The sequence below is a fragment of the Haemaphysalis longicornis genome, unplaced genomic scaffold, assembly GCF_048455015.1.
Source record: "Haemaphysalis longicornis isolate Haplotype H1 unplaced genomic scaffold, Haemaphysalis longicornis Haplotype H1 scaffold_2, whole genome shotgun sequence".
Taxonomy (NCBI): domain Eukaryota; kingdom Metazoa; phylum Arthropoda; class Arachnida; order Ixodida; family Ixodidae; genus Haemaphysalis; species Haemaphysalis longicornis.
Window position 1 is genome coordinate 288420794 of NW_027526295.1, and position 27503 is coordinate 288448296.

Consider the following 27503-nt stretch of genomic DNA (forward strand, 5'->3'; position numbering starts at 1 on the left):
TCTGTAGGCGGACCTGTAGGCAGACCCGCCGGCTCCTCTCAGCGCGCGTCTCTCCACCCACTGTCTCGAGCGTCGCGCGTCGTTCTCTAGCCGCAGCAGCAATTTGCACTCGCGGCGCCTGCATCACGGCCACGGTCGCTTTTTAACTAAGCGGCTGACGAGATCACCACGTAGAGGCATTAGCAGAAACTGCAGCCGACGCGGAATCGAGAGTGCTACGGCAGCTCTGCTCTGTGATATCCGTCCGACGGCACGTGGACAGCTTTGTTTATACAAAATCCCACATTTGGCGGCACCTGCTGAAACCGAAACTGGCCGCATTAAAAAGTCTCTAATTAAACAACCGTCACACGCTGAAGCAAATGAGGTTTCTACACGTGATAAATAGGTCATCAGCTACCTATCGCAACAACAAAAAAAGCAGGATGGAAAATTTTTGTGAGTGCTCCTTCAAAAAAGATTGCATAATGCCTTAACATTCAATTTATGTGTTGAAAATAGTTATTAAACACAATAACAACAAAAGCATGTTTTCAGAACCAGTCTTTTTATTGTGGTTCTTGATTGTTTCGTCCCATGTATGAGTGTACAAAGTCTGAAAATGACCACTTTCAAGACACAAAGCTCAATTGTCGCAGTAGTTCAGTCTTCCCTGCAGTGCTGCAATTAGTCAAATTGGACATCATTTATGTCACATTCTGTACAAAACATCTGCTTAACGGTCACGTGATAACATGATCTGCTACCGCATTAGATCATCTACCCAAGGTACTCACAGAACATGGTTATAGAGGCCTTCTATAAAAATCAGTATTTGCACATCTGCAATAAATGATTTTTAGCCCAGACACTTAATAATTATGAGCCATTATGAACACCACAGCTCAGTTCACAAGTATGTGTCCACATGTATTGCAAAAATTAAACATAACCGCATATTTTAGCCCTGCTGGAAACACCAAAAAGGGTGTATTTTTGCACCTGAAAAATGAGAGAAAGAAATATCAGAAAAATAATTTCAGAAATTTAAGACTGTTGCAACACCTTATGAAGTACGCCTCCCACGTGAGCTGTCATAAATGTTACATGTAAAAGCAGGGCCCGCAAAGAACACAATTGCAGTGAGCATGGTGTGGGCAAACATGTATGGGCCAACAGATACCCAAGCGCTGTGATATCACTCAAGCAGCCTCACAGCATAGTCCGTGCCTTTCCTCGAGGTTTACCACCTACCCAATCATAAATTGCAAGGAGATTGAATAAATGTAAAAAGACAATTCCTAGAAGCTTGCAGGAAGGAAGACCTTTGGAGCCCTTGCAACAAGTGCATTCCAACCACAAGCACTCGACGATTCCTTCTAGCCTGATAAAAAATCTGTGTGCGGCCATTAACAATAATTTGAAACAAAAATTCGTTTTCTTGAACTGCAAGGTCTTCCACAGTTAGATGCCACAAAATAAAAATGATTATTTATAGCCTCCATTGTCAGGCATGACTTCCAAGTACATACATAATAAGGAAACAACTTTATATTAACTAAGGTAAGAGAATAGGTTTGGAATGAAACACTTTCTTTGAGAATAAGTGCTAAGAAAACATCACTGCGAACAAGAACCTGCTAAAATAGGACTTAGAATCTCTTGTCTTCACAGAGCCCATCAAAAAAAGGTTGACCGTTTCAAAACACCTACTTTAAAATACTAAACAACACCGAACAATGATGCAAAATGAGAAAAGTAACTACATAATGTACCATGTATGCGCTTGATACCAGCTGCTTCAAACTGAATCAAATTCACCTCGAAGTGCAACACTTAAAGGGGCACTGACACAAAATTTTGAAGGCGAGATAACTTCGGAGATAGATTGGTGGGAACACATATACATCATCTGCAAAATATCAGCGGTGAATACAGCCCAGAACATATTTAAAATCAATTTTGAAGTGAGCGAAACGCAACCGAGCGGCCAGCAGAGGACCACGCGCAAGTGTAAATAAACAACATCCAAACACGTCACGAGTTTGTGTTTGCCGCTTCCGTACTGCCGGCTCGCCGCTCCAATCGGAGGGCCGGAGGGCGGAGCTTCTGCTCTCGAGAACGAACGACCCGATCGTTGGCGGCGGAGGCGCCGTGATTTCGTCAGCTCATCGGGCAGCTGGCCACGACCAAAGTTCTACAGCGATTCCAGGCACTCTGTTTCTATTACTGTTTATTACCATTGGATGCGGAAACGCGCCGGAGGCACGGAAAGCCCACTGAGCAAGCCGCACGGTCGCTGTGCAGGCGGCGGCCACGGCCGCGAAGTGGCCCACGCCGGCGCAGGTAGCTCGAGTGATAGCTTGTTACCGCCGCACGAAATTGTCCCCAAGTCCCGACCATGGTGGCTTACATGAGAAAGGAGTTAATGATGCCATGCCGGGTTGCATTAAAAATTGTCATCTGCACCGCTTACGAGAGCGGCACTCGAATATCCGCCGCAGTGCTAAGCCGAACACATCTGTAGGCGGACCTGTAGGCAGACCGGCCGGCTGCTCCCAGCGCGCGTCTTGCCACCCACCGTCTCGAGCGGCGCGCGTCGTTCGTTAGCCGCGGTAGCATTTGCACTCGCAGCGCCTGCGTCACATCCATGGTCGCTTTTTAATTAGGCGCCTCACGAGATCAGTACGGGGGGGCATTCGCAGAAACTGCCGTCGATGCGGATTCGACAGTGCTACGGCGGCTCTGCTCTGTAACTGTGATATCCCTCCGACGGTCACGTGGTCAGCTTTGTTCACACAAAATCCACAAAATCCATCGTTTCGCGGCACTCGCTGAAACCGAAACTGCGACTGGCCGCATTGAAAATGCCTCTAATTAAACAACCGTCGCACGCTGAAGCAAATGAGGTTTCTACAGGTTATAAGTAGGTCACTAGCTACTTATCGCAACAAAAAAAACAAGATGCAAAATTTTTGTGTCAGTGCCCCTTTAAGTGAATTCCTATTGTACGCACTGTTCCATTAGCCCTGCTGCAATGTCATGACAATCTTAATTTAGACATCCAGGGGTATAGAGGCGATCGATTGCGAAACACAGCCAAAACGAGGAATCTCCACTGCCTGTGCGCGTGCGCTTGACTGAAGTTTCATCAACACTTTCATTATGGGGCAATAATGGGTAACAGATGGGTATGCCACCCAACACGGCTTCCAGGTTGGTGCACACCCCATGCCAGCAAAGATCAACCGTTCCTAATGGAGCTTGGCAGGTCGCTGAAGTACGGATGCTGCATGGCGTCATCTGCCGACACCCTCATGATGGGATTGCAGACTAGCAGTTTCTGAAATCAAGAAAAATAAACAAACTGAGAGGAGGTGGGGCCCACAAAAGCAGTGTGAGAACTTTTATATCCCACAAAAAGGACTGCAAAGGGACAAACGACTCAGTGTGACAAAATGGCAGCAGCGATAAATCGTGGCCTCATGCTGCCTCATGTTAAAAAAAAAAAAAAACGCAGAGGATGGGGCAGTTCGTTGACTAAAGTTGTATAAGCCAGTATTTTGTTTTTTTAGCAGACACTGGAGATAACATAAAACAAAGAAATGTGAAAATTAAAGTAGGCTCTCTTGGGTGGCTGAACACAACAAGAGTAGGAGTTCAAAAAGCAGCTAACTGGGCACACCACACTCCCACGCTCCCGTTTCAAGCACACGTACATTAATGATGTTGGCACTAAGGCCTCTACGAGGTTTTTCTATCAGGGAGAGTCTTGCAGGCAAGGTGTACCCAGAACTCTGGATTTGTAACTGTTGGCCATGAATGGTCCGACTTTAAGGAGACAGTGTAAAGTAACTTGTGGTTATATGAGCTGGCCGTAACTTGGCTGCAAAAAATGGCTTGAATGTCGCTACTTGTAGTGGTTCCCCCCTCACTGAGTCCTGACAGCCTAGCCTTGCTTTGTTGTTGCAATTCTTTTCCCACTTTTATGGGAAAAAAGGGAGGCAAAGAATGAACTTTCATGCTACTGCCCTTTCAAGGGTGAGACAAATGGCAGCAATGCAAACTACGGGAAACATTTAGTGCACCTTGTGTCAACAACACGAGATCCCTCGGTCTCTCTCCATTTCTGCTTTGCAAAGCCTCGCATCCAAAGGTATGGTGCACTTGGTAGGACTTGACTGCTGGCTAGTTGGTTCATGACGTACGAAGGAATAAGTTTGTGCAAAAGACAAGGATGAAGATAGAGAGGACAAGACGAGCGCGCCATGGTGCAACTATGAATGAAATCTAGTCGCTGCGAACACCAGTCAAACAAAATTCCCGAAACGTCAGAGGCATGAAACTGATGAGTAAGCTTTTAGGTTGTACCACTTTTTTTTCCACAACTGTCGAATAGTAACGGCCACACAGACTTGTCCCCGTTCACACAACCCATGTTGAACAGTGCCTTGAGACTGGACAGGGTGACTATCAAGCACCGGCCTAGCAAAGCATTGTAGTGATACACTGCTGCCTGGGAGAAGGCGTGGAAGATACGATGCAGTTGATGGAGAATAAAGCTGATGGCTGTCCCTGCAGCATAGTCAATTGGGCCCCGCACCACTGGCTGTTGTGCGCACATGCGCTGGTGGCAAGTAGGTAGTACAATATGCTTTTGCATTCACCCATAACAACCCTTTCACTGCACAGCACTCGTGCCGCAAAGTGGAACACTTCAGCAAAACCAGAACAAGTTACCTCCCTCGGTGAAATAACCTATTTTACAATATTTGGTAGCTAATGCTCGGTTCCTCTAAATAGAATGTGTGAGGCAAGTTTACATGTCCCTACTTCTGTGCCAAATCTAGAAAAATGTGTAGGCAAGCTCCACCAATCCTGTTTCACCATACACGATTTGATGATGATGATGGTTGGTTTTCTTTGGCGCAAGGCCGACTAACGGCAAACCAGAGAAGAAGTTATTTAATGGTTGATGAGACTGTAAATACTGAAACCTGTGAGTAGAAGTAAAAGTGACGCAAAACAAGACAATGGAGATGGCTGGTGTATAGGGCCAGGATGATTACACGTGATGACAAGAGCTGCAGAAATTTTACCTCAGCTAAAAACTTAAAAACACGTTGACTAGAAAACATTGGTTCGTCGGCTAAAAAGTATGATGGGTGCAGTGGAATGTGTCATCTATATAATTCAGGGAAATGTTTGTGCCGTGTTGTGTCAAGTGCCTTGCATGTGATTAGTATGTGGACTACGGATAGGCCCTTTCCACACCTGCTACACATGGGTCCCGAAGTTCCAGTGAGCAGGTGGGAGTGCGTTAGATGTGTGTGGCCTATCTGCAGCCTAGCCAGGGCGACTTCAGTGTATCTGTTGTGTGAGTCAGTTGTGTAGCATCCCAATTGTGGTTTGATTATATGTAGTTTGTTGTCTGTTTGTTGACTCCAGTGTAATTGCCATGTGTTACGAAGCTGTCATCTGATGTGTGTCTTCAGGTCGGTGTAAGGTACTGTTCTGTAGTCATTAGAGCAGCAGCACCAGACATTTGATCGGCGGCCTCATTGCCAGGGATTCCACGGTGCCCTGGTACCCAGCATGTAGTTATTTGAAGATTTGAGGCATATGCAGTCACTAGTACCTTGAAAAGAGCATTGATCACATAGTTTTTAGATGACTTTCCTGATGACAGTGCCTGTACAATGCTTAGGGAATTTTATGTTTTATGATGTGATTTGAAATGAGTAAGATGCCATATGCTTCTGCCGTGTAAATACTGTTATGAAAATTCATTGTTTTGCTAACTCTAAAACTTGGTCCGTGCGCTGCACAAGAGACAGTAGAAGCAGTTTTAGACACGTCGATGAAGAATTCTGCGCACCTGTACTTGTCCTGCAGGAACAGAAAGTGCTACAAAATCGCACTCCTGGGTACCCTATTTTTTTCTACTAGTGTGAATGACAGGTCGCATGATACAGGACGTAGATGCCATGGTGGAATTAAATTATGGATGGGTGTCTTGTGCGTGTCTAACAGAGGGACCTTGAGTGCAGAAGCCTCCTCCCTAACTCTGAGAGAGAAAGGTAAGGAGATAGATGGCCTGTTTAAAAAGAGTTGTAAATTTGATGCATCGTTCATAATAGGATTAAAAGGATGGTTGGTGAGAGATACGATCTTAGATGCATACAGCAAGTCAACATACTCCCACTGATGCCCTGCCACCATTTGTCACACTCGACATACAGACTCTCGACAGGGCTAGTGCGGAAAGCGCTGCATGAGAGGCGAAGGCCGAGATGAGGCACTGGGTTGAGCATTTTCAGTGCTGTTTTGTCGCCGACCCATACACGACACTGCCGTAGTCAAGCCGAAACCCTACGAGGGCCGTGTAGAGGCGCAGCAGGAGTTGTTTGTCGGCCCCATAGGATTGGTGTGAGAGGACCTTAAGAATGTTCATTGTTTTTAAGCATTTGCATTTGAGCTGCTTGATATGAGCAATGAATGTAAGCTTTTCATCAAATAAGATACCTAAAAACTTGTGCTCCTTGTTTACAGGAATCGACACGTTCTGAAGAGTGATGTCTGGGTCTAGGTGGACCCCATGCTTCCAGGAGAATACAACACAAGAGCTCTTTCCAGGTTTAATTTTAAAACCACTCTTATCTGCCCAGCCGGCAAGTTTCTTGACGCCGAGCTGGACTTGATGTTCGCAGATGGAGATATTACATGATTTAAAGGATATCTGGATGTCGCCTACATACATGGAATAAGAGATTGTAGGTGGCGATGCCTAGTCTGACCTAGTAGGTGGCAATGCCAAGTCTGACTCGCGGTACTGGGTCCTCGCCGAAACCAGACGCCACTCCGCCCCCCGGCGAGCTGCGTTGGCGTACCTCCCCAGGGGGAAAGAGGCGAACCTCTTTCGCGCCTCTGGGAAGGTGATGTTTTCAGTGACCTTCACATTTATGATCTTCTCCTGCTTAAACTTCTCGCATTTTCGAGAGTAGGCGGCGTGGGGTCCCTGCAGTTGGCACAGGTGAGGGTTTGTGATGGACAATTATCAGATGGGTGATCATGCTGGGCACACTTTGCGCAGGTAAGATGGCCACAGCAGGAGTTGGTTCCATGCCTGAACAGCTGGCACTCAAAGCAGCAGCGTGGGTTTGGAATGTAGGGCAGGATATTACAATGTACAAAACCTGCATTTACGTACTCTGGGAGTGCGGAACGGTCGAAAGTAAGGATAATGTGCTTGGTCTAGACTACTTTGTCATCCCTCCTCATAGTTATGCACCTCACAGCTGTCACGCCGTTTTCTCAGGACCTCCAGCAGGTCAGCATCTGTCTCATTCATGAGGTCTAATTCGGAAATGACACCTTGAGTACTGTTCAGGCTCCAGTGGGGTGTCACCCTGATTTCAAGATTGGCTATGCGAGTTCGTTCAAGGAGGATCTTGGCGTGCTGTTGGTTGTGCACTTCAACCAAGATTTCTCCAGTTCTTTGTTTTTTAGCCTTATATTTGTCACCAATGATGTCATCCAAAAATTTTGATATCAGGAACACGGACTGTGATGCAAGAGGCTTTTCTTGTTCAGTTGATTCCAACACCAAAAAACGGGGGTAGTTATCAAGCTTTGGAAAACTGAGGGCTGGGAGTGGCGGAAATGCACCTTCGGTGCGGCCCTTTTTCAGGGGCCGATCATGTTTGGGGGGGGGGGGAGAGGTTACGATTTACCATATGGCATGTAAAAGAAGCAGGGGACAGGGGTACTTTCTTCGTCAGCCTTACCCTGATAGCTGAAGAGGTCCCGGAGCTCCCTGCCTGGTAAACATACAGGGAGCCCATCCGCCGGAGCTTGACCTGGGCTCTCACGGCCACCGTTTGAGGTTTCTACCCTTCACTTTAAAACACATCGTCACAGTTGGTCACAACTTATGCATGGGGGCTCGGGGTCCGCGGTATCGCCAATACAGTCACCAAGATTGCTCAAGGTGCCCCGTGCGGGGACCATACAAGATTTGTGAAATGTCACAAATCCTGGCATGGAAAAGTGTACAAGGCGGCGATACCTGTTTTCACAGTTTTGGGCATTTTCCTCATTAATACACAACTGCTGTTGATGTGAGCGGTGTATTTGTATTCATGGCGCTCTAATCTACCGATTATGCCAACTTACTTTCGCACTTAATGTTCCTCTAATGTGTGAAAAAAATCTTGACAAATGGGGGTTTTGTTTTACGTTTCCACCAGAAAAGTGGCCACCGCAGCCGGGATCGAGCCTGCATCCTTGGCTCAGCAGCACAAGCTTGAGCCACTGAGTTGTGCAGCTACGAAAAGGAGAACAAACTGCTATTTCCAGATTAGCAGAACACAACGCAGCACCAACCTGCAACAGGTCTCGTCCTCTGCAGCTCAACTTTGGCACCACCTGTGCAAAGCTGGTCGTCGGGTGGTACAGCGGAAACGACTGCAGGCACACACGAGAGAGGGGAAAGAATAAAAGCTGGGTGAGTAAAAGCAAAAATACCCAAACATAGTCATCCCCTGTGTACCATTAATAACAACATTTAAATCTTCCATTTACAAAAAACAAATTTCAGCTTCGGGCTACATGTGAATTTTTTAACACAGTGCAACTAAAAAGATGGCGAAATAGTTGCAAGTGTTCCTGAATCCCTGATGGTTTTTTTTTGTTTTTTTTTTTCAACGAGAAAGCTTAGAAGTACCACATCTTTCTTAATTAAGCATTGTCTGGTGGCATAAACGGACATGGTGTTTGTAAACGAAAGAGACCGACACCAGCAACGGATGGCTGCAGGGAAAAGGTCTGGGCTCTAAGCTGTGCTGGCTCTGCAAAGGAGCTTGCACTCACACGTTTCCGAAGCTGTTGAACCATCAGGCTAGGATGCAACAGAAATCCCTGTTTGACGTTTTGAATGGCTGCTACTGGAGCCACTAAATAAGCTCATCGTCACAAACGCCAACATGGTTGTCTAAATAAGCTCAATGTCACCGAAGGGACATGGTCGTCTTTAGCAAAGAAGGGTCAAATGGCCTGTAATGACTGTGCGCTCCAATCCAATGGCACGTAAGGTATTAATTTCTGGCTGGAGATGGAAAAAAAGGGGGAGGGAGAATAAAGTAAAAGAAAAGGAAAAAAAAAATCCCGAAAGGGCCAAGACAAGATAAGACAAGACAAGAGGCAAGGCAGATTGAAACGAACAAATGGAGAGAAAAATGGAAGCTAAAACGTCGTTAGAGATGTACAGGGCTGAGAAATTGAACACCAGAAAGGAAAATTTCTACGTTAATTCCAAGGGCAGTGCTTTGCTTTTTGAGGCTAGAGCAGGTTGCTTGTGAACTAAGAGCTTTGTGGGGAAGTATTCACAAAATGATGGGGTATGCGTGGTCTGCGGAAAAGAAATAGAAACTATGCGGCACATAGTGTTAGAATGTGAGGGTATCCATCCAAATCTACATGAAGGGAATATTGGGCTTCCAGAAGCCCTAGGATTTACGGGTAGCACAGAGGAAGTTGAGGCGACGAAAAGAAGATTAGAATACTGGTGGACGAAAAGCAGAGCCGGTAATATTGCCTAGGAGAGTTACCACCTGTAACAGGAAAAAAGGTATTTTGTGCCTAACAAGCTTTTTGTGTCTGCCCTAAGCAGCGCTAGTATTAAACCAAGAGTATAAAACAAGTATATTAGTCCTTTTTGGTAAGATGACATGTCATCACCCCGCTACAAAGGGGACACCAATAGCACTCATCATCATCAAGAAACCAATTCCCTAAATACTTTACATGGCCTTTCTGCTGTTTTGTTCCCACTCCTCTTTCTTTTTCTCAAGGGCATAGCAAAATGGTTGCAATTCCATGTCTGCTCTGAGTGTTGTAGTGAGAGCAAAGATGAAAATGGCGTAAGCTTAGTGCACGGCTTGTGGCAGAGAAATAACGAACAGAGCTCTTTGCTTGGCGATTGCCAAGGTTCGTCGCCTCATCCAGTCCCCCCTCCCAATGAGTTTGAAAGCCCGTGGCCCTGCATGCGCCAGTAGCCAGATTTCATCGCGCAACAGCATTGGCCGATTGCGGCATGTTCCAACGACCTGTCGGCCTGTTCTCCCCCCCGCCCAGGTTGCACAGGGAATATCACGAGATGCAATGCATGCGCCTGGCTTCAGTGAGAAATTTGTCCACATGGACATCACCCCGTTCCTCCAGCTCAACTTAGTATGCCATCCATGCTGGCACCGCGGCTACCGTATTCCCTTGCAGCATGCCTCCCATCATACCTATTTTTGCTGAGACTTTTATGTGTCACTTCGTTTCTTATTAAGCATTGTTTTTTCTTCCCGCAGCCCCCCTCCTCCACAAGCACTGATGGCCAATTACTTTTGTCCACATCATGCTTGTCCAAACCAGCTGCTTTGAGATATGGCAGTAGTGCTGTTACTATTGCATTCAGAAACTATTCAGGAGCAGGACTGCATGTTTTACCACGTATTGTCGCGTGGATTGTGTGTTAAGCAGGGCAATCCCCTGTTTAAGGTATGTAAGGGTCATTGCACTTGGTACAATCTCCAAGTGATGGATACGTGCCGTGTTTCTAGGATAGCCATCTAGTACGAAGACGACTACACAAACGCGTGGCCCGGGCCCCCCGCGCGCTTCTTTCAGTCAGCCATTTTTGCTGAGACTTGACGTGCTCTCTCGCCTCCCCATTTTAGGCGCCCTGCCCCTAATAAATCGGTGCAACACCGTACAGCCGATTTTGCCTGCGTCTATCGGGACGCAACAGTATGCATGGCTCCGGGGCAAAAACTGGTCCCTCTCCTCAGCCAAGTGTCTTTCCCCTCGGTGTAGCCACCACAGCGGTGGTGTGTCTCAAGTCGAGAAACACAGCGGAGGACCGTTGCTGTGTTTTGAGGCTGCACAGGTCTCACGAATCCCACCCATATTTTCGGTACACATATTGGAGCATGCTGTAACAGTCACAATGCTTTGCTTTCCGACCAATTCCTTCCCGGGCAGGACTAACCCCGCTTTAAGCTTTTATTTCTCCCTTCATGCACTCCTCCCGGACAAACACTGCACTGCAACTTCCTTCCTTTTAAGATCTGCCAGAAGCTCTGGCAGAACAAAATCCCCATCCACGTCCCAACCTCAGTTCCCCTCTCTTCTGCACCCCTCTCCCTGCCACCACTGTCCAAAAGAACGTATCTTGCACATGCTTACCTTGTAGTCAGGCAACTGTGTCATTCCTGGCCACGTGTCTTCACTCGGTGTCCCCAGCAGCGTGAATAAAGGTTGTCAAGGGACATACTCAAAAAGTTTGAGCACGGTAGTTTTCGGCAGCAGAATGCACACGGTTTTCTTGGAAAGCCACTCTGCAGTAGCAGGTGAACAGTATAATAAGATCGACATGCATCCATACCTATCCAGTGTGCTAACGTGACTTGCCCCGAGAAAAGCTGCTCTAATGAGACGCCCCAATACTTTTGTGGGCATCACACCAATCCTCGTCATCTAAGTAGTTGTGAATGCGTGAGAATTACTGTCAGCATCTTCCCCACTACTAATGCGAAGTGCTTGCTAGAACTCGGCAAGGTAGGCCCACCCACAAGGTCCTCTTGAAACCACTCCCCATTGTAGTGCACTCTGCAACATGCCCCCTGTTGCAGGCAGGGCTTCTCCTACCACTGATTGCACTTGCCCTTTCTGGGCCTCCCCAAAACCGCTGATCTGGAGTTGTCAAGCTGCATGACTTAAAAAGCTCAAACCAGCTCCCGATATCACAAATCATCAACACAGAAGCAGGAATAGGCAAAGCTTATTTAAGTGCCTTCTTAAAACAAACAGCAAGGTAGGTGTATGCAAATGTAAAATACATGCACGCAGGAATTTCTGCTGAGCACGTGCCCTGTGAGGAGACAAAATTCAGCTCTCATTACGCAGGTACTGCATTGGTGCTTACACTAGAAACACTGGTAAAATTTGTTGGCTTCAATTTCAGTGAAACGTTTTGCAAAGTTGTACAAATACAGTCATGTCTCGTTAATATTGACCCCATTATTATGGACCCCCCGCAATATGGACGAAATTTTCGGTGACCGCTCTCTCGCCATGCAATTTTGCCCCGTTAATATAGAAACCCGCAGCCCTGACTATGGACGGCTATTTTGGGGACGAAACGGGCAAATGAATGCATTTTTGCCTCGTTATTATGGACACCGGTCCACAAAGCAAAAATTATAAAAAATGACTCGTGAGTCGTGACCACCAGAGGCCCCAGCACGTACCAGAATTCACTGTTGGCCGAAGCATACAAACCCGAGGCATGCATTTATCTCGGAGCGCTCTTCCCTCGAGTACCATCGAACTAGATCGAGAACATTCGTACACGGCGAGAACCACTCCAGGGTACGTAGGGTGTCACCCTTTCCCTATCAAATAAGATGTGCCAGCGCGGCATACGCCGGAAAGAGCCAGTCCTGTGGCTCAGGACAAGATAGCAGGACGACAATAGTTCGTGCCAATATTAGCTGCGCAGAATAGGGAATGCTGTACGCTTTTCTGGCTTTCTTTCTCTATTTCTCTGGTTCTGGTCAGTTCGGTGGACGCAATGGCTGCAGGTGTAAAACCTGAACAGACGGAGGTTTCCGCTCAGATGAAAAAAAAAGAAATGTGCCTATTCAAAAGTGAGACGCCTTAAGCATCTGTTCAGTGCGTGAAAGCTATCCTATGGAAGAGGGAGATCTGAAGGGAGGGAGCTGCTGCACAGTGCTAAAAAACAAGATGTAGAAGCATTAACCTTCTCCAACGATTATTCCTTGCTGTTTGTGTTTCTGACCTTGATTCGCTGATATGGACTCACATTATGGACCACTTTTCTGGGGAACGGAGGCATCCATACTAACGAGACACGACTGTACAGTCAGAAGATCCATGCAAATGAAGGTGGGCTCCGAGCTATTCCCACTCATCACTGTTGCTGTCCATTTATATGCGACAACCAGCAACCAAAGATAGAGATTACTAGTGTAACTGGCAACGCCACCTGTCCGGCAGTCAGCCACAATGCTGGGGAATTGCACAAATATTTTTTACTCATTCTTTAGGCAGCAGGATTTTACTTGCTTGAATAACTTTGTAGGCGACCCCTCTTCACGATGCTCTTTTGCATCGAGGAAAGATGGCAGGGAAACGAGTGATAAATGGCTACTTTATTTACTTCTTCCTAAGCAAAGCATCCTTTGCCACAGAGAGGAGGAGGCCGAAATGGCTCTGACGGGTGTGATCTTTAGGCTTAGTGCTCCTCTGAAATCTGGGCTTTCATCACTGTGCTCCCCCTCAAACATTGCACTGTGAGGTACTGCAAGTGTATTCTCCACTGGACTAGCTCACGGCCTGCCCTGACTTGTGCGACTGTTTCCTAACAACCGCCGTGGTTCGCCATTTGCGCCTCAATCCTTGACCTGCCACAAGCTTCTTGTGCCCAGCCTCTGTGACAGCAGACCGCCAACCCGGTTCCCCTGCTTCACGGCCACAGCCTGTGCGGGTTCCCACTCAGCCTGGCCCCACTACACCGAAGCACCTCTTGCTTTGCACCCCAGGTGCTGTTCCCAACGGATTTCACAGTTGGAGCAGAGAAGAAGAAGAAGAAAGAACACTGTTGATGCCCCCAAAGGATATTTGAATATCCGTTTCAGCTGGTCATCAACATCACTCCCTGGGAACAGTGGTCTCCCAGCATTTGCAAGCTCTGCAAGAAAAATTGCCACGCTGAGTGCATAATCTCACGATGCAAATCTCACAATGTGCCAGGAAGCAGAAATAGCAGCAAATGATCAAAAAATGGGAAGCCTTAAGGCAGTTGACGTTAATGTGGGCAGAACCATGCCAATAATGGAATCCGTACTAAAACTGGTCATTCATTGCAAGGTACAAGCAGAATCCATGGCACTCCTGTGCTCACAATTTAGTCCCCCTACTTTGAACAAAAACCACTCCTGCAATAAGCACAACCACAAATGTTTGACTAATTTCTTTGCCATTGGGGAAGGTGCTTGTGCGCAATGTGACATTTAAGTTTCTAGCTATTGATAAAATTACAGTACTGTAAAAGGTCAGTGCTTAGAATCATGAGAGGTTGGTACTTGTAGGAGGCAATACTAAATTGTTTGCTTGTTACAGTGCAGCCACAGCATTCTCCCACACACAGGCATGTGCACAAAGTACACTCATTTTCTTGTCACAGCTAATGCACATCACTGACGCGGGCCATGTGCTAGCCAGTGGGGAATAGACAGTGGGGAAGTCAAAGAAGCAGTAATGCAGCAGCCCCACCTGGTCCAAGCAGCAGACTTACCCGCAAAGATGCAGCCGGCCGACCACATGTCGATGGAGGTGGTGTACAGCTTGGCACCAAAGAGAACGTCAGGCGGCCGGTACCAAAGTGTAACAACCTGGGCATGGGAGAGGCCGACTGAGTGACCGGCTCAGTAGTAATGCAGCTGGGGGGCACTTGCCTCGGCTGAGTAGCACCGCACTGGAATCCCAAACGCCCTGGCCAGACCAAAGTCGGCAAGCTTGAGTTCCCCGTTCTGGAACGAGGGAGAACCAGCACCCATCATGGCTCCACTCGGGACGTGTTTGTGGAAAAGTTTGGGCATGGTTCATTGTACACAACACCCACGGTACTCATAGAGGCGGATCGGCCAAGGCCTGGAAAAATAGCTATTCAAATAAATGATTTCAATCAACCAATTACGATTAGTTGGACACCCTGCTCATTTGCTCATGGAATCAAGTTTAATCACCGCAGCTTGACGTCACTGTAATCCTCGGCCCCTGTATAGCTGTCCTAAAAATTTCTTTCAGTTACAATTACTGTTCATAATATTCAGGAACGGCAGATTTAGTATAACAAAAGTGACATAACCAGTAAGTGTAAGCCTTCTCAGGTACAGCAAAAACAATTTCAACGGCAACTTCAGTCAAAGCTGGCCCTGCTTAACACGCCAATCGAGCACTCCGCATGGGGCACTGGTGACAACCCGTACGTACCTTGTTGATGAGCAAATTTTGTGGCTTCAGATCACGATGGAGGATGTTGTTACTGTGGCAGAATGCAAGTCCACGGAGGAGTTGGAACATGAAGGACTGCAAAAGAGCAACCTATCAGCACCGAATGGCAGATAATGGCACAAGCTGGCCTAAGGCTTGTACTCTGCACTCGACAGTGTCAACGCTTTAAAGACCCTATTGTGTGACAATTGCTCGCGTCAACACCATCAGGCCAGACGGCAAAGTGTGGTTGGAGACTCTAGTTCACCGCTGACGAAGCACAAGGCCACTGCAATGCAGCAAGACGTGCAAAGTATTTGGTTCAGCGAAGCAACAGTCACCCCAACAAAAAAAGTAGAGCGAGGAAAAGTTTTGAAGGTGCCCCCGTCTTCTCTGTTTTTTTTTTTCCCACCTCGTCCTTGCAACGAAGGGGTGTCTTGACGGCAACACCGGCACGTGTGTGGAGGTGACGTCAAGAAGTGAGGGCCCACGGGGGCAGTGTGGCCGCTGGGCCTCTCTTCAGTCCGCTCATCGGGAATTCAGGGAGGCGTCTGATTGGTAGGTTTGGGGTGGCCCAACCAGCTTCATGGATTCGCTATCCTCTCGACCATCGTTGTGAACGTCAAGGCCACCCTGGCCCCAAAAGTGCTGCCTGGTGAAGCCAACACGTCTTTGCCACGATTTGTTCAGTTGTTATGGTGTGCATATTTGGCAGCGATCACTAACAACAAGTTGGTGGAGCATGCCTCTGTGCCAGAGCTGCTGTACCGAGGGTGGGTGAGTGGGTTTCCTGTGTTTGGCCAGAGCTCCAAGGGGAGCAACGGAGAACACCTTTTTGTTCTCCAGGGTTTCACTGCCAGTTGCTGGCACTGATACGTGACAGCCATTCAGAGCCCCTGCCGAGAGTGCATCGGGAGGTGTTCACGTAGGGTCACGGCCATGCCTAGGGTTAGCGTTTGAGTATTCCCTCTTAGACCTCAGTTCATGGAGGCTCTGCCCGGGAGGTAAGGCACCGTATTAATGGGTTGTAGAGCTCTGCACAGCGTATTTCTGGTAGTCCCCCACGTGCGTTAGCATATGCTTGGTGTGCCCGTGAGAGTGCATTAGCCACCTTGCGCACATGTTAAGTGTCTGTGTGCACAGACGGCTTTTTAGTGTAAAGCCTACTGCAAGTGTTTTCTTTCCTGCCTATGCGTTTCATGCATTTGTATTAGATGCTTCCTCTGTTCATCTGAACTCTGAGTAAGCGTGAATTCTACCTGACTCCAGCAACTCCGACACACGTGCCCACGCACAAGCCGACCGACCCCACAAAATGCTACGTAGTAACTGTCGTCCCGCCTCCCGGTTGCGCAAGCAAGCAAAAGGTGGTAACAGTAAACATTTCTCAATGCCCCCATAGTTTTGTCGTCAAATCTAAAGTTTGCTGTTCACCCTCGCTAAAGACTTAACCAGCACCATGTGGTATTCTCATGCCAATTCCACTGAGAGCCCCTATCCTCTTAAACGGAGTGCAGAATTAGTGCAAAGTGACGCGAGACTTGCCTTAACAACTTCGAGGTCAATTTCCCCATTGAGGCTGTCGAAATACTTCTTCAAATCTTGGTCACAGTGCTCAAAGACAAGGGTCAGCTTCTTTTCACTGTGAAGAACATCGTGTAACCTGCAAAAAAAGGACCGTGGGCATAAAGCTGCACACAAGCTCTGACCTCCATTAAAGGGACACTGAAACCTGAATGACTTTTAACTGAAAGACCACACCTTTAGTAGCTATTTCAGCTTTTGTTCGGAGACAAGCAATAGCTCATATGTTAAACAATTTAAGCTGGCAATTTTGTTTCTTTCAGTTCCCATTAGGACCACGTCACGCAGTGTTGAAAGCCTGCTCTGCTGGCCACAGCCAACCTGACCATGGTGCCAATAATATCAGACTCTGGCCACATGCTTTCCAACCGGTACCTAGTATACACTGAGTAGGGACGATAGCCATTGTATTCACTGCACAAACATTTTGACTTCCCTTGTACACCGAGGCAAAATCTTTGAAATAAAAACTTACACAAACTACAGAGCTGCAGGTGATAATGTGACAAGCTGTTTTATAATGCTTACCATCTAAAGTTTGTGCCTTTCTAACAAATGTGCTCAGCAGAGGTTCCTACATACTTGAATGTGCAAGTAGTTTCTTATCAATATAAGCACGCATTTTTTTCTTTCTCCTGGGAAACGCATAGATAAGCTTCGCCGATTGTGTGTCATCGTTCAAGCGCTGTGGCGTAGTGAACTGTGCTACAGAAAAAGATACCGGGCAGTGATACCTGTTTTTACTCTCTGAGCTTTTTCAGCATTAATAATTGACTGTTGCTGCTCATATTACTTGCACTCACAGCACTGTAATCTAGCAACTTAGGACAGCCGGTTTTCGCACTTTCACGGTCCTTTAAGTGTCGGTGTTTAGTAATAATGCACTGAAGCTACACTTACTACAAAAATACTGCACATCGGCAGTGCACAGAATATTTTTGTTCAGGGTCATTCCACGCGAAACGTCCCAGCCCAAAAATCGACCATCACCAATTTCATTGAAAAAAATTGTGCTAGGTGCCGATGAAGTGTAGGAAGTCGGCACGGAGTATTTCCCTTGAAAAAAATTTTTCGGTCGCGGGAGCGCTCCTTGAAATTTCTGCAAACACGGAAAATGTGGTTGGAGATAATAAATTTTAAATAAATAGTGAAACTATGTGTAATGACAAATATTATCTTGGATCATTCCCCTTGCATTGTTCTTTGATGTGGGACTGTGTCTGAAGCTGTGTAAGTATTTTCGGCGTTGTATTGGCTAAGTAAAACCACAAAAAATGGCACGTTTTTAGAAATTTTTTGCAAAGGCACCGTGAAAGTGTCACCCAAAATATTTCTATCGTGCATTGATGTGGCCTTTGAGTGTCGAGAAAAAATAATTTAAGCCGATTACAGAGCGTACTTTTCTATCAAATTGCTTACAAAGATGCAAGAAAATAAGTTTTTGCCGAACTTCACACCTAAAAAAAGCCCCAAGGCCCTCGAGGTAAAATTACATGTGATGGCTCATTATACGCACCAGCACCTTGCCTTTTAATTTAGAAAATTTGATTCGGGTAAATTTGTTTTGAGGCGAGAAAAAAATTTTTAAAGTTCACAATCAGCCGCACTTGTGTCCACTATGCAACTGCGCCCCCAACTCGGAACGCGTTCGTGCCGCCACCCCTTTTTGTGGCAGGCATGTGCACACGTGGCTCGATACTCAGTGAACATTGGTTGTGTCGCTTGACAACACAAAAAATACACCGTAAACAACATACTCCACTCTGCCACTTTTGTGGCGGGAGCTACACTACACTATCTCGGCAAGTCTTCGCAGGATGACCAGTTTTGACATTGAGCGCTAGAGGTCAACCCCCTTCCGCAAGTGCCCGGCACGGAGCAGCGGCCTTAGGGTAGGGACAGATAGACGGCAGGGGAGAGATAGGCGAGGAGGGAACGGGAATGTGCAAGCAAGCCGCCGCCGCCGCCGCTGTGATAAGCGCGCCAACGTTATATAAAAACGTTGAAGCGCGCAGCACGAATGGAGGCCAGGAGGCCACGTGCGGCGCAGAGCCGTGTGCGATGAAGGAAGATGAATATCCAGCTGTGGTCACTAATAAAGTGGTGAGGCTTAAACGACGCCGTGAGGTGGAAAAGAGGAAACACGCTGCTGTTGCGTACAGGTTCGCTACTTTCAAGTCTTGCGTGTTAGTGTGAGCTTCCGTCATTTTTATTTTTGGGTATTCGTACAGTGAACACAGCAAGTGAGTGTTTTGTAGTGGCAGTTATCAGCGAGCTGGACCTAATCTGTCTGATGCGGAGAAAGAACGATCGCAGAGTAATTTTGCTTGCGCACCACACTTCATATAGCCCCAGAAAATTCAACGCAGAATATTTTTCACTGCAAACATACCATTTCTTTCCACTTGTTTCTTTTGCCTACGGTTTTTTTTTGTTGTTGTTGTTCACAGATATTCATCGCTTCACCAGGTGAATAATCACCGTCAACGAAGTCTGCCTTGTTCTTCTTTTTTTTTTACCTTCATTTCTTTCTAGCTTGATTAGGATGCAATGGTAAAAAAAAGTGTTGAAAGAGTAGGTGGTCTGAAGTGATGAAATTGTCGCGCTCCTTTGACTGGGATTGCCATGGTGAATGTTGAACCAAGCTGTGCCCTTGTGTCTTGTATTTTAGAACTTGGAACCATTATTCCTTTGATATTGTTTTAGCCCCGGCATACAGGTCCTTTCGGGTCTCAATCTGATCTTGAGAAGGTGTCTGGAGAAATGATCTTTCCGTCAGACGTTTAAGTGCGCCGCCAACGCCGTGACATCCACTTTTGCCGTGTAAAGTGGCAAAGAAATTCTATTATGCCGACAGTTTATGGCGCCATCCTTGTGTAGAAGGGACTCACGAAGCTACTTTTTTTTTCTTGTATTGCGAAGAATCTCCGTCAAAGAAATAATGAATTTCTTCTTTTAGTTGAGGCTGATTTTGTTTCTGTATTCCGAGCACTGCGCTCTTAAATATGTAAACTGCAAGGATGGGAAGTGACTGGGCAAAGACTTTAAAATAAAAAAGTGGCAGAGTGGAGTATGTTGTTTACGGTGTATTTTTTGTGTTGTCAAGCGACACAACCAATGTTCATTCAGTATCGAGCCACGTGTGCACATGCCTGCCAAAAAAAGGGGTGGCGGCACGAACGCGTTCCGAGTTGGGGGCGCAGTTGCATAGTGGACACAAGTGCGGCTGATTGGGAACTTTAAAAATTTTTTTCTCGCCTCAAAACAAATTTACCCGAATCAAATTTTCTAAATTAAAAGGCAAGGTGCTGGTGCGTATAATGAGCCATCACATGTAATTTTACCTCGAGGGCCTTGGGGCTTTTTTTAGGTGTGAAGTTCGGCAAAAACTCATTTTCTTGCATCTTTGTAAGCAATTTGATAGAAAAGTACGCTCTGTAATCGGCTTAAATTATTTTTGCTCGACACTCAAAGGCCACATCAATGCACGATAGAAATATTTTGGGTGACACTTTTACGGTGCCTTCGCAAAAAATTCCTAAAAACGTGCCATTTTTTGTGGTTTTACTTAGCCAATACAACGCCGAAAATACTTACACAGCTTCAGACACAGTCCCACATCAAAGAACAATGCAAGGGGAATGATCCAAGTTAATATTTGTCATTACACATAGTTTCACTATTTATTTAAAATTTATTATCTCCAACCATATTTTGCGTGTTTGCAGAAATTTCAAGGAGCGCTCCCACGACCGAAAAATTTTTTTCAAGGGAAATACTCCGTGCCGACCTCCTACACTTCATCGGCACCTAGCACAAATTTTTTCAATGAAATTGGTGATGGTCAATTTTTGGGCTGGGACGTTTCGCGTGGAATGACCCTTCACTAAATCCCATTCTCTCTACTTACATGCACACTTTGGTGTGCAGTACAGTAAAAGCTCGTTACAAGAGACACTTGGTTATAAGAGACATTTGACTGAAGCCAGTTTGGTCGGTTTTCCTATGTTTCCCATGTTAGCAACATTGCTTCCAAGAGACCTCGGTTACAAGACACGTTTCCTGGGTCCCTTGAGTGTCTCGTGTAACGAGTTTTTACTGTATGGCTACTCGAGTTGTGCTTCTGAGCCACGCAATGTGCAATCCCTATTGGCTCTTGCAACCTTCCAGGCCTCTCTGTTTTCGCAATACCTTTCAAGAAAATACAAAACACATTTTTTTTCAAAACCTGTCTCTACTTTTAAGATATCTCAACCTCTAAGGCAATCTTTATTGTATAATTCCAAATGGCATTGCTACATTGCTATACTGGGGACAGTGTTGCAAAATCGACACGCAGAAAACAAAGAAACAAACTGCACACGGGTGAGAATGAAGGTGGCACTCTCGGATTGTGATAATTACCCTTCGGTGGACACCAAAAGCAGCAGTAAATATAACCACTGAGCGATAAAGAAAAAAAATCTCTGGTTGTTAAATTTTCATATAAATTGTCGTTTTGATGGCCTCTTAAAAATTGTCCAAACTCCACTGGGCCAGTCACTGCACCAGCACTATGCGAAATTTTTCCCCCTTCTGCTTGGGGAAAAACTTGAAACTGATGGCGCAGGTTGACACAAGAATAAAGTTTGCGGGTGAAAAAAAAAAACTTTTACGGCAAAGACCCTGGTTCTCGTGCTAGGCCGAGATTAGGGGTGCAAAGCCACCATCCTTGACTGAACATACCCAAGTCACAACCCTGTCTGAGCATTATACCGATACTGTGTGCACTTACAGTAAAGGTGGGGAAGATTAAAGGGACACTGAACAGAATTTCTGTTCTTGTTTGCAATGCATAGACTGGCTCAAAGGAACACACATTTCATCGTTTATGCAGTCGATAAAGCAGTGTTTAATTCACAAAGTCTGGAAGAAGAACGGCCGCAGAAACTAACAGCAGTGACACGTATTCGAGTAGCGCTGTGATTGGACAATGTCTTGGAATTCAAACCAGTTTCGGTTTCGGTTCTGTGCAACAAAACATTTGGAATGCAACGTTATTGTTGGCTGGGCATTCTCGATATCTCAGGGATCAACATACCGTGCTCCTGCCATGTTGTCAGCTGTGTAGAATGCGTCAGATAAGCCTACCGGCACCGCTTAAAATTGTAACGTTCACTAGCTAAGGCGTACGCAGTGGCTGAGCACCCTCCATGCCATCGGAGACGCTAAACTGCACGGCACTTTGCCCCCACCTTTGGAGATTGCTTGGCTCATCCCCGTGTCATTAAAAGGCATGTTCATACCAGGCCGAGAGTCAGCTGATTCGGCACTGTGCCGCCCACAAGCAGTCGGTGCATATTAAGGCAACACGAGGCCAACGAGAACTCGCCAGCGCGCCAGTGTCACTCTGCATGCAGTCTGCTAACTCCATCGTGGAGCAAGGAATGTTGCAGCACAAAATGGAGAATGCAGCAGAAAAAAGAACCTGCCTAAGCACAACCCCCCCTTCCAAAATCCAACTGGCCACTTGTGACATACAGCCCCAGTGCTTCAGACCACTCGGCCATGCCGCAAAAAGCGCAGTCAAGCGGAGCCTGCCTGGGTAACCGTCATACAGAACGTCACAGGAAATTGGCAAGGAGGATGCAGAGATGAGGACAGCCCTTTTGAATCTATTTTTCCACTAAATAAAGTCTCGTAAATGTACCAAGAGCGGTTGAAACATGGCCTAGGGACTCCAGACTACAAAATTCAGATGCCAGTCCAGACAAAAAGCTCCGGCCTCAATAGACACTGCTTTCTTTACAAACGCTGACGAATGCTTGCTGAACGTTAACAACTTTGCATCATTCAAAGCACTGCAGCTAACATTCAAGGCAATCTTAGAAGCGCTACTCCGAGTTTTGGGGGGTAGGAAGAAAGTCACCCACCCAGTGCAGGGGCCAACGGCAAGCTGAAGAGCGAGAAAAGCAGCGGAACCAATATGTTGCCCACATGAATGATGAGGAGCATAAGAATAAGGACTTCTGCTTTCCTCACGATATGTGTGAAGGAAGGTGATGAGAACCAGTGGCATTTCCCTCTTGATGCTTGTGAGGGACCCCAGAAGGTGAGATAAAGTGCCTTTGCCCCATTCGCATGTTTCCCAAGCTCCTCGTTGCCCCCTTGTGACGAGTGATGTCTTCTCGAATGCTAGTCACCTGAGCAAGTGCTAAAAGGAGACTGCCATTCGGCCTCTGTGGTCTCGAGGCACAGTTCTGGGTATTGGTGTGGATCACCTAGGTTCGAGCACCAGAAAGCCTAGCCATTTTTTTCATTCTTCATTGCATTTTAAGATCACCTCTACGCGATGTTTTCGTTAATAATAGCGATTTGGTTCCCCTTAAGTTGGCTTACGTTCAGAGCGCAGCCTATGACCTCGTTTAATCAATGTTCAGCATTGCGCAAAATGACATCACTCATTCTTTGCACAGCAAAGCGTTTGAAAACACGCGTCTCATTATTAGGATCCCCCAAGTAACGGGAAAATGCCCACAAGCACACAAAAATACAAGCCTTTAAAAAAGGGCACTGCAATACTTTTGGCACTAAATGAACAAAAAAAAAAAAAAAAAACTGCTGGCCGACAACAAGTATCCAAGACCACAACAGGACAGCATGGCCAGCAATGAGGCCAGCAACGAGCCTGCGTCACTACTACGTAGCTCTGACCTGCGCGGAATGTCCCACCATAACCAACAGTTAATGCCTTATTCTAGGGAAATTCACTAAGACAACTGCGTAAGACACACATTTCAGGTGACACCTGAGAACAATGCCCAATTCCATTCTGACCGGCGCGAGCAGTGGCAACTAAACAACTTGCGACAGAATCACAGCCTTGCCCTGTGCAATGAGACTGCACCATCTATCGCAGAGACCCAAACACTGACACTGAGGCACACAACAACACACCAGCTGCTAAGGCAGTTAAGGCATAAAGTTGGGCTAGTCAGTTATCTGACTGCATTTTACTAGCAAAAAATAGACACAGACAAAAAAGAAGTACACAGGACACTCGCTAGCGAGTGTCCTGTGTACTTTTTTTTGTGTGTGTCTATTTTTCGCTAGTAAAATGCAGGCACACCAGCTGCACCTGGCAATTTCTGTAAAGCTTTCTGTAGGCACAGACCTTGGGGAAATTTCTACGCAGCACGCAAGGTTTCAAATGAGCAGCACACACACCTCACAATGTTCTTGTGTTTCAGCTCCTTCAAGAGGCAGATCTCCCGCAACGCGGAGCTTGGCACGCCCTGGAATGCGAGGCAAAATTCAGATCAAAATGCACAAAGAAATTTCTTCTCACAGCACACACTCTCAAGCTGATTTCCCCTATGGTAGCACCTTGGCCTAATGACCTAAATTTCCTGTCCTCCATGGTCTACCAATGGACTGAACCCCATCCAATCTTGGAAAATACAAACCCACACTGAACCCACTGTTTTTGCAATTTATTACATAGCAACATGGAAGACATGGACTAACATCAGCCCATATAGTTACATAATTGACTGGCCGTCTCCAATAGGAAAAGAAAGCACACAACTGAAAGAAAGGTAAAAGATTATGCTTATCTGTTGTATTCCTGCTATTGTGATAACTACTCACTAAGTAATCTGCTCTGTGTCCACTAGAAGTATATAAGCTTTACACCGGAAACAGTGTAAAGTTCTACGTATTTCTGTGCAGTTCCGTCAAGTCTCACTCAAAAAATTACTTGATGTATTTTGGTCCTTTAAGTTCTTAAATCATAGCATATAAATAGTTTCAAGGTTTGAAGCATTTTTTGCAAGCACAAGTATATGAAGGAAAGTTGATACCCAAACTGGTAGTAACACAGTGCCCGTAAACCACTCGCCTAACACATGCTGAGCACGAGGTCGCGGGTTCGATTTCCGGCCGCGGCGGCCGCTTTTCTGATGGAGGCAAAAAGCAAAAACGCCCGTGTGTTCGAGATTTCGGCGCACGTTAAAGATCCCCAGGTGGTCAAAATTAATCCGGAGCCCTCCACTACGGCGCGCCTCATCGCCTGCGTTGCGTTGGCGCGTTAAACCCTACAATCAATCAATCACTCGTCTAACACAGAACAAGCAGCCAATTCTAAAATGATGTAATTAGAAAGTGAAAAAAAATAGCCACTCTTACACAAGCAGCGATAGACGGTTAGTGTGACTCCAGATGGGAAGATGGCTGTCAGGTGCAAAAATGCCAGCAGCTGTTTATTGCATGCCAATATATTTGGCACAACAGCAAATGCTGAAATGACAATCATTCCTATTGCACCTCTAGTTCTTATTAACTGCAAATGCCGAGTTTGTCAAAACCAGCTCAGAAAAAGCCCGGGCAGTTTGCTTTAGGTGCGTCTGTGGCACCAACACCACAGTAGTACAGTGGCGTCGAACGGAAATGCGCTGTTTTGATTTGCAATAACTGCATTATAACTCATCACTTTAACAAATTCTTGAAGGAGGCGATTACCTGAACATTGATTTATCCGAAAATGCGAACATGTATCGGCAAAACCTTTTTCAGTACCCCTTGGAAGTGTTTCAGGCAATGCAACACTTTCATAGCATTCTCCGCACCATTACGTAGGAAGATCCACAACAGGAACACACAAGTTGCCTTTGCATACTCTCAAAAAACCAGGGGCAGTGCACTGCAGGGAATGCATGATAACTGCTCGGTTGGTTGCCTTGAAAAAAATGGCCACATATCTGCTACTTTCGCTGCAAATGTCGACAAAAGACGACAGTCGACTGGGGCCGCTGGCAAGTAAATGCCTCCCTTCTCTTTCCCGCTCACCTCTCACGCTGTTCCTCTCCCATGTTGTTCCTCTCAAAATAACACGCTAGAGCTTTGCTCAAGTCAATTTAAATTTACCGCATTCCACTGCTCCGAGTCGGGTGCCTCAATGCCAGTGCTGCAGTAAGGTGGAGACGCGTGTGAGTCGAGGCATCCTACTACAACATTTACAGAACCACGTTGCCCCACTCCACGAGTGTTCCAGGCAGAACGTGGAACCTTTCGTTGCTGTTGCCGTTTGATTAAAAGCCGCAAGGAGCTATATAGTGACGCGGGCGACAGAAAACGATGGAGTGAATTTTTTTTCTGTAGTGCATGTAGTATTCATTTGCTATCCCAAAAATAAAGCATCCAATAATTGTTTTAACGAAGGAACACTGCAAATATCACTTATGTATTGACTTTTTCCCTAATATTTGCGCAATGTCTTGTTTTTGTTTAACAATGTTGACAAGCATGAACATTGACAGCGGACTGATTTAGACGTTTGGCTGTGGTATACAGGCTGCTGCGCAGCTTCTGTCTCTCTTTGGCCGCGTGGTTGAATCGAGTCACAGACAGACAGACACAAAAATTTCTGCGTTTGAGGTACTTAAGATGATTAAAATTTTTACCTCGTCGTCGTCGTCGAGTCTCACTCGCTTTAGTGCCACAATCTCTTGAGTTTCCCTATTTTTCGCTTTGAATACCGTGCCATAAGTGCCTGAAAAAAAAGATTATGCAGCGCGAAACGATTCACACTTCAGACACTTCAACGTCAACCGCTATCACAGACTACACCAAAACAAGAGCCCCAAGTAGTATTTCGAAGGAAATTTGCGGGTGTGAACGTACGTGCACTGTCCACAACCACCACAGAAAATCAGGTTTTAACGCGCACATTTTGTCGCTAAAAATGAAACGATGTGCAGAAACATTGTAGGGTATCATACCTTCTCCTATCTTTTCAAGTTTTTCATACTTCTGCATGGCACCTTCAGAATTACCGGGACATAAGGCCCGACTCGCCGATTACTGTTGACGCCGGCTTAGCGTCAGTCGAGATCGCAAGGCAGCGGCCATACCTGCAAAAAAAACAACAAAACTTAACAAGATTAGACTACGCTAGCCTTCACTTTAACAAATAATTTTCACCTTTTAGTGTTTAAACCATTTTCAACTATGCAATGATAGCGATAGCGCAACACGATGAATTTTAAACTTAGTGGCCAACGTCAAACCATCTATGGCCAAGAGATGCCGCTAGTGTTGCCACCTTCCCTACCCTCTTCCATGCCACGTGGGCCTGCCCACACCTCTGGGCAGGGGCCGAACACCAAAAGAACCCGCCACTGACTTCCCGTGAATCATGGGAGGCCGCCCTCGCCAGCCCCGACTTACAGATCCAAAAGGACCTAATCAGCCGGGCGAAGACGGGAGCAGAAGCCACTGGAGCCCTGGACAAAGGGTTCCACCTATGATTCTTTCATCTTTTTCTCCCCTTCCCCTTTCCTCCATCTTTCCTTCAATAAAGTTTATTCAGTCAGTCAGTCAGTCCCGGTTTAGGACCGGCCCGACCACAGCGGGCCGGTTGCCGGTCCATATCTAAAACCGGCCGTCATCAGCCGGTTTTTTGGCTTTTGTGCCGTGATTATGTCCGTTTTGGCGTTTTATAAGCGTCAATTCAACAACTAAGACGATAAGTACGTGTCGACAAGCTGCGCAAAGACACGCGAGCAGAGAAAATACGCGGGCGAGCGCGCTGCCTCAGATGGAGGGGGACCTAAGGGAAGAACAAAATAACGAAATTCTACCGCCGCGGTCAGCAATTGCGGTTACTTTTCACTGAAGCACATGCAGAGCGATTAACCAAGCTCTCAATCACTTTCAGTGCAAACGTTATGTTGATTTCTCTCTAAGAAAACACTACAATAAATGGCACTGCATGTTAAAAAAACATGGCGTCTTTTTTCAACACATATCCCCCCTTCCCCCCCCCCCCCCCCCCCGGAAGGCCCGTTTTTTTCTTCGGGGAAAGGTGGTAACCATGTGGTAACCCTAGATGCCGC

The 27503-nt window shown here is 46.4% G+C and overlaps 1 protein-coding gene across 1 annotated transcript; it reads right to left on the reverse strand.

Annotated features, from left to right (window-relative positions):
- Positions 1-527: 527 nt before the first annotated feature.
- On the reverse strand, positions 528-26737 carry Cdk5 (Cyclin-dependent kinase 5). The gene is made up of 12 exons (XM_077700859.1): positions 26590-26737; positions 26388-26519; positions 26070-26158; positions 23836-23903; positions 16591-16708; positions 15046-15141; positions 14508-14582; positions 14348-14444; positions 13672-13741; positions 11215-11275; positions 8365-8445; positions 528-3322 (listed from the first exon to the last, which is right to left on the reverse strand). Exons 2-12 carry the CDS (start codon positions 26422-26424, stop codon positions 3224-3226), a joined length of 891 nt encoding a protein of 296 aa, XP_077556985.1. The 5' UTR covers positions 26425-26519; positions 26590-26737; the 3' UTR covers positions 528-3223.
- Positions 26738-27503: the final 766 nt, after the last annotated feature.

Coding starts and splice junctions, on each gene's coding strand:
- Cdk5 (XM_077700859.1), bottom strand. CDS start 26,424: ATGCAGAAGTATGAAAAACTTGAAAAGATAGGAGAAG. Junction 16,709..23,835: donor AAACACAAGAACATTGTGAG/GTGTGTGTGCTG, acceptor CTTTTTTTGCAG/GTTACACGATGTTCTTCACA. Junction 15,142..16,590: donor TTGACCTCGAAGTTGTTAAG/GCAAGTCTCGCG, acceptor GCTCTTTTGCAG/TCCTTCATGTTCCAACTCCT.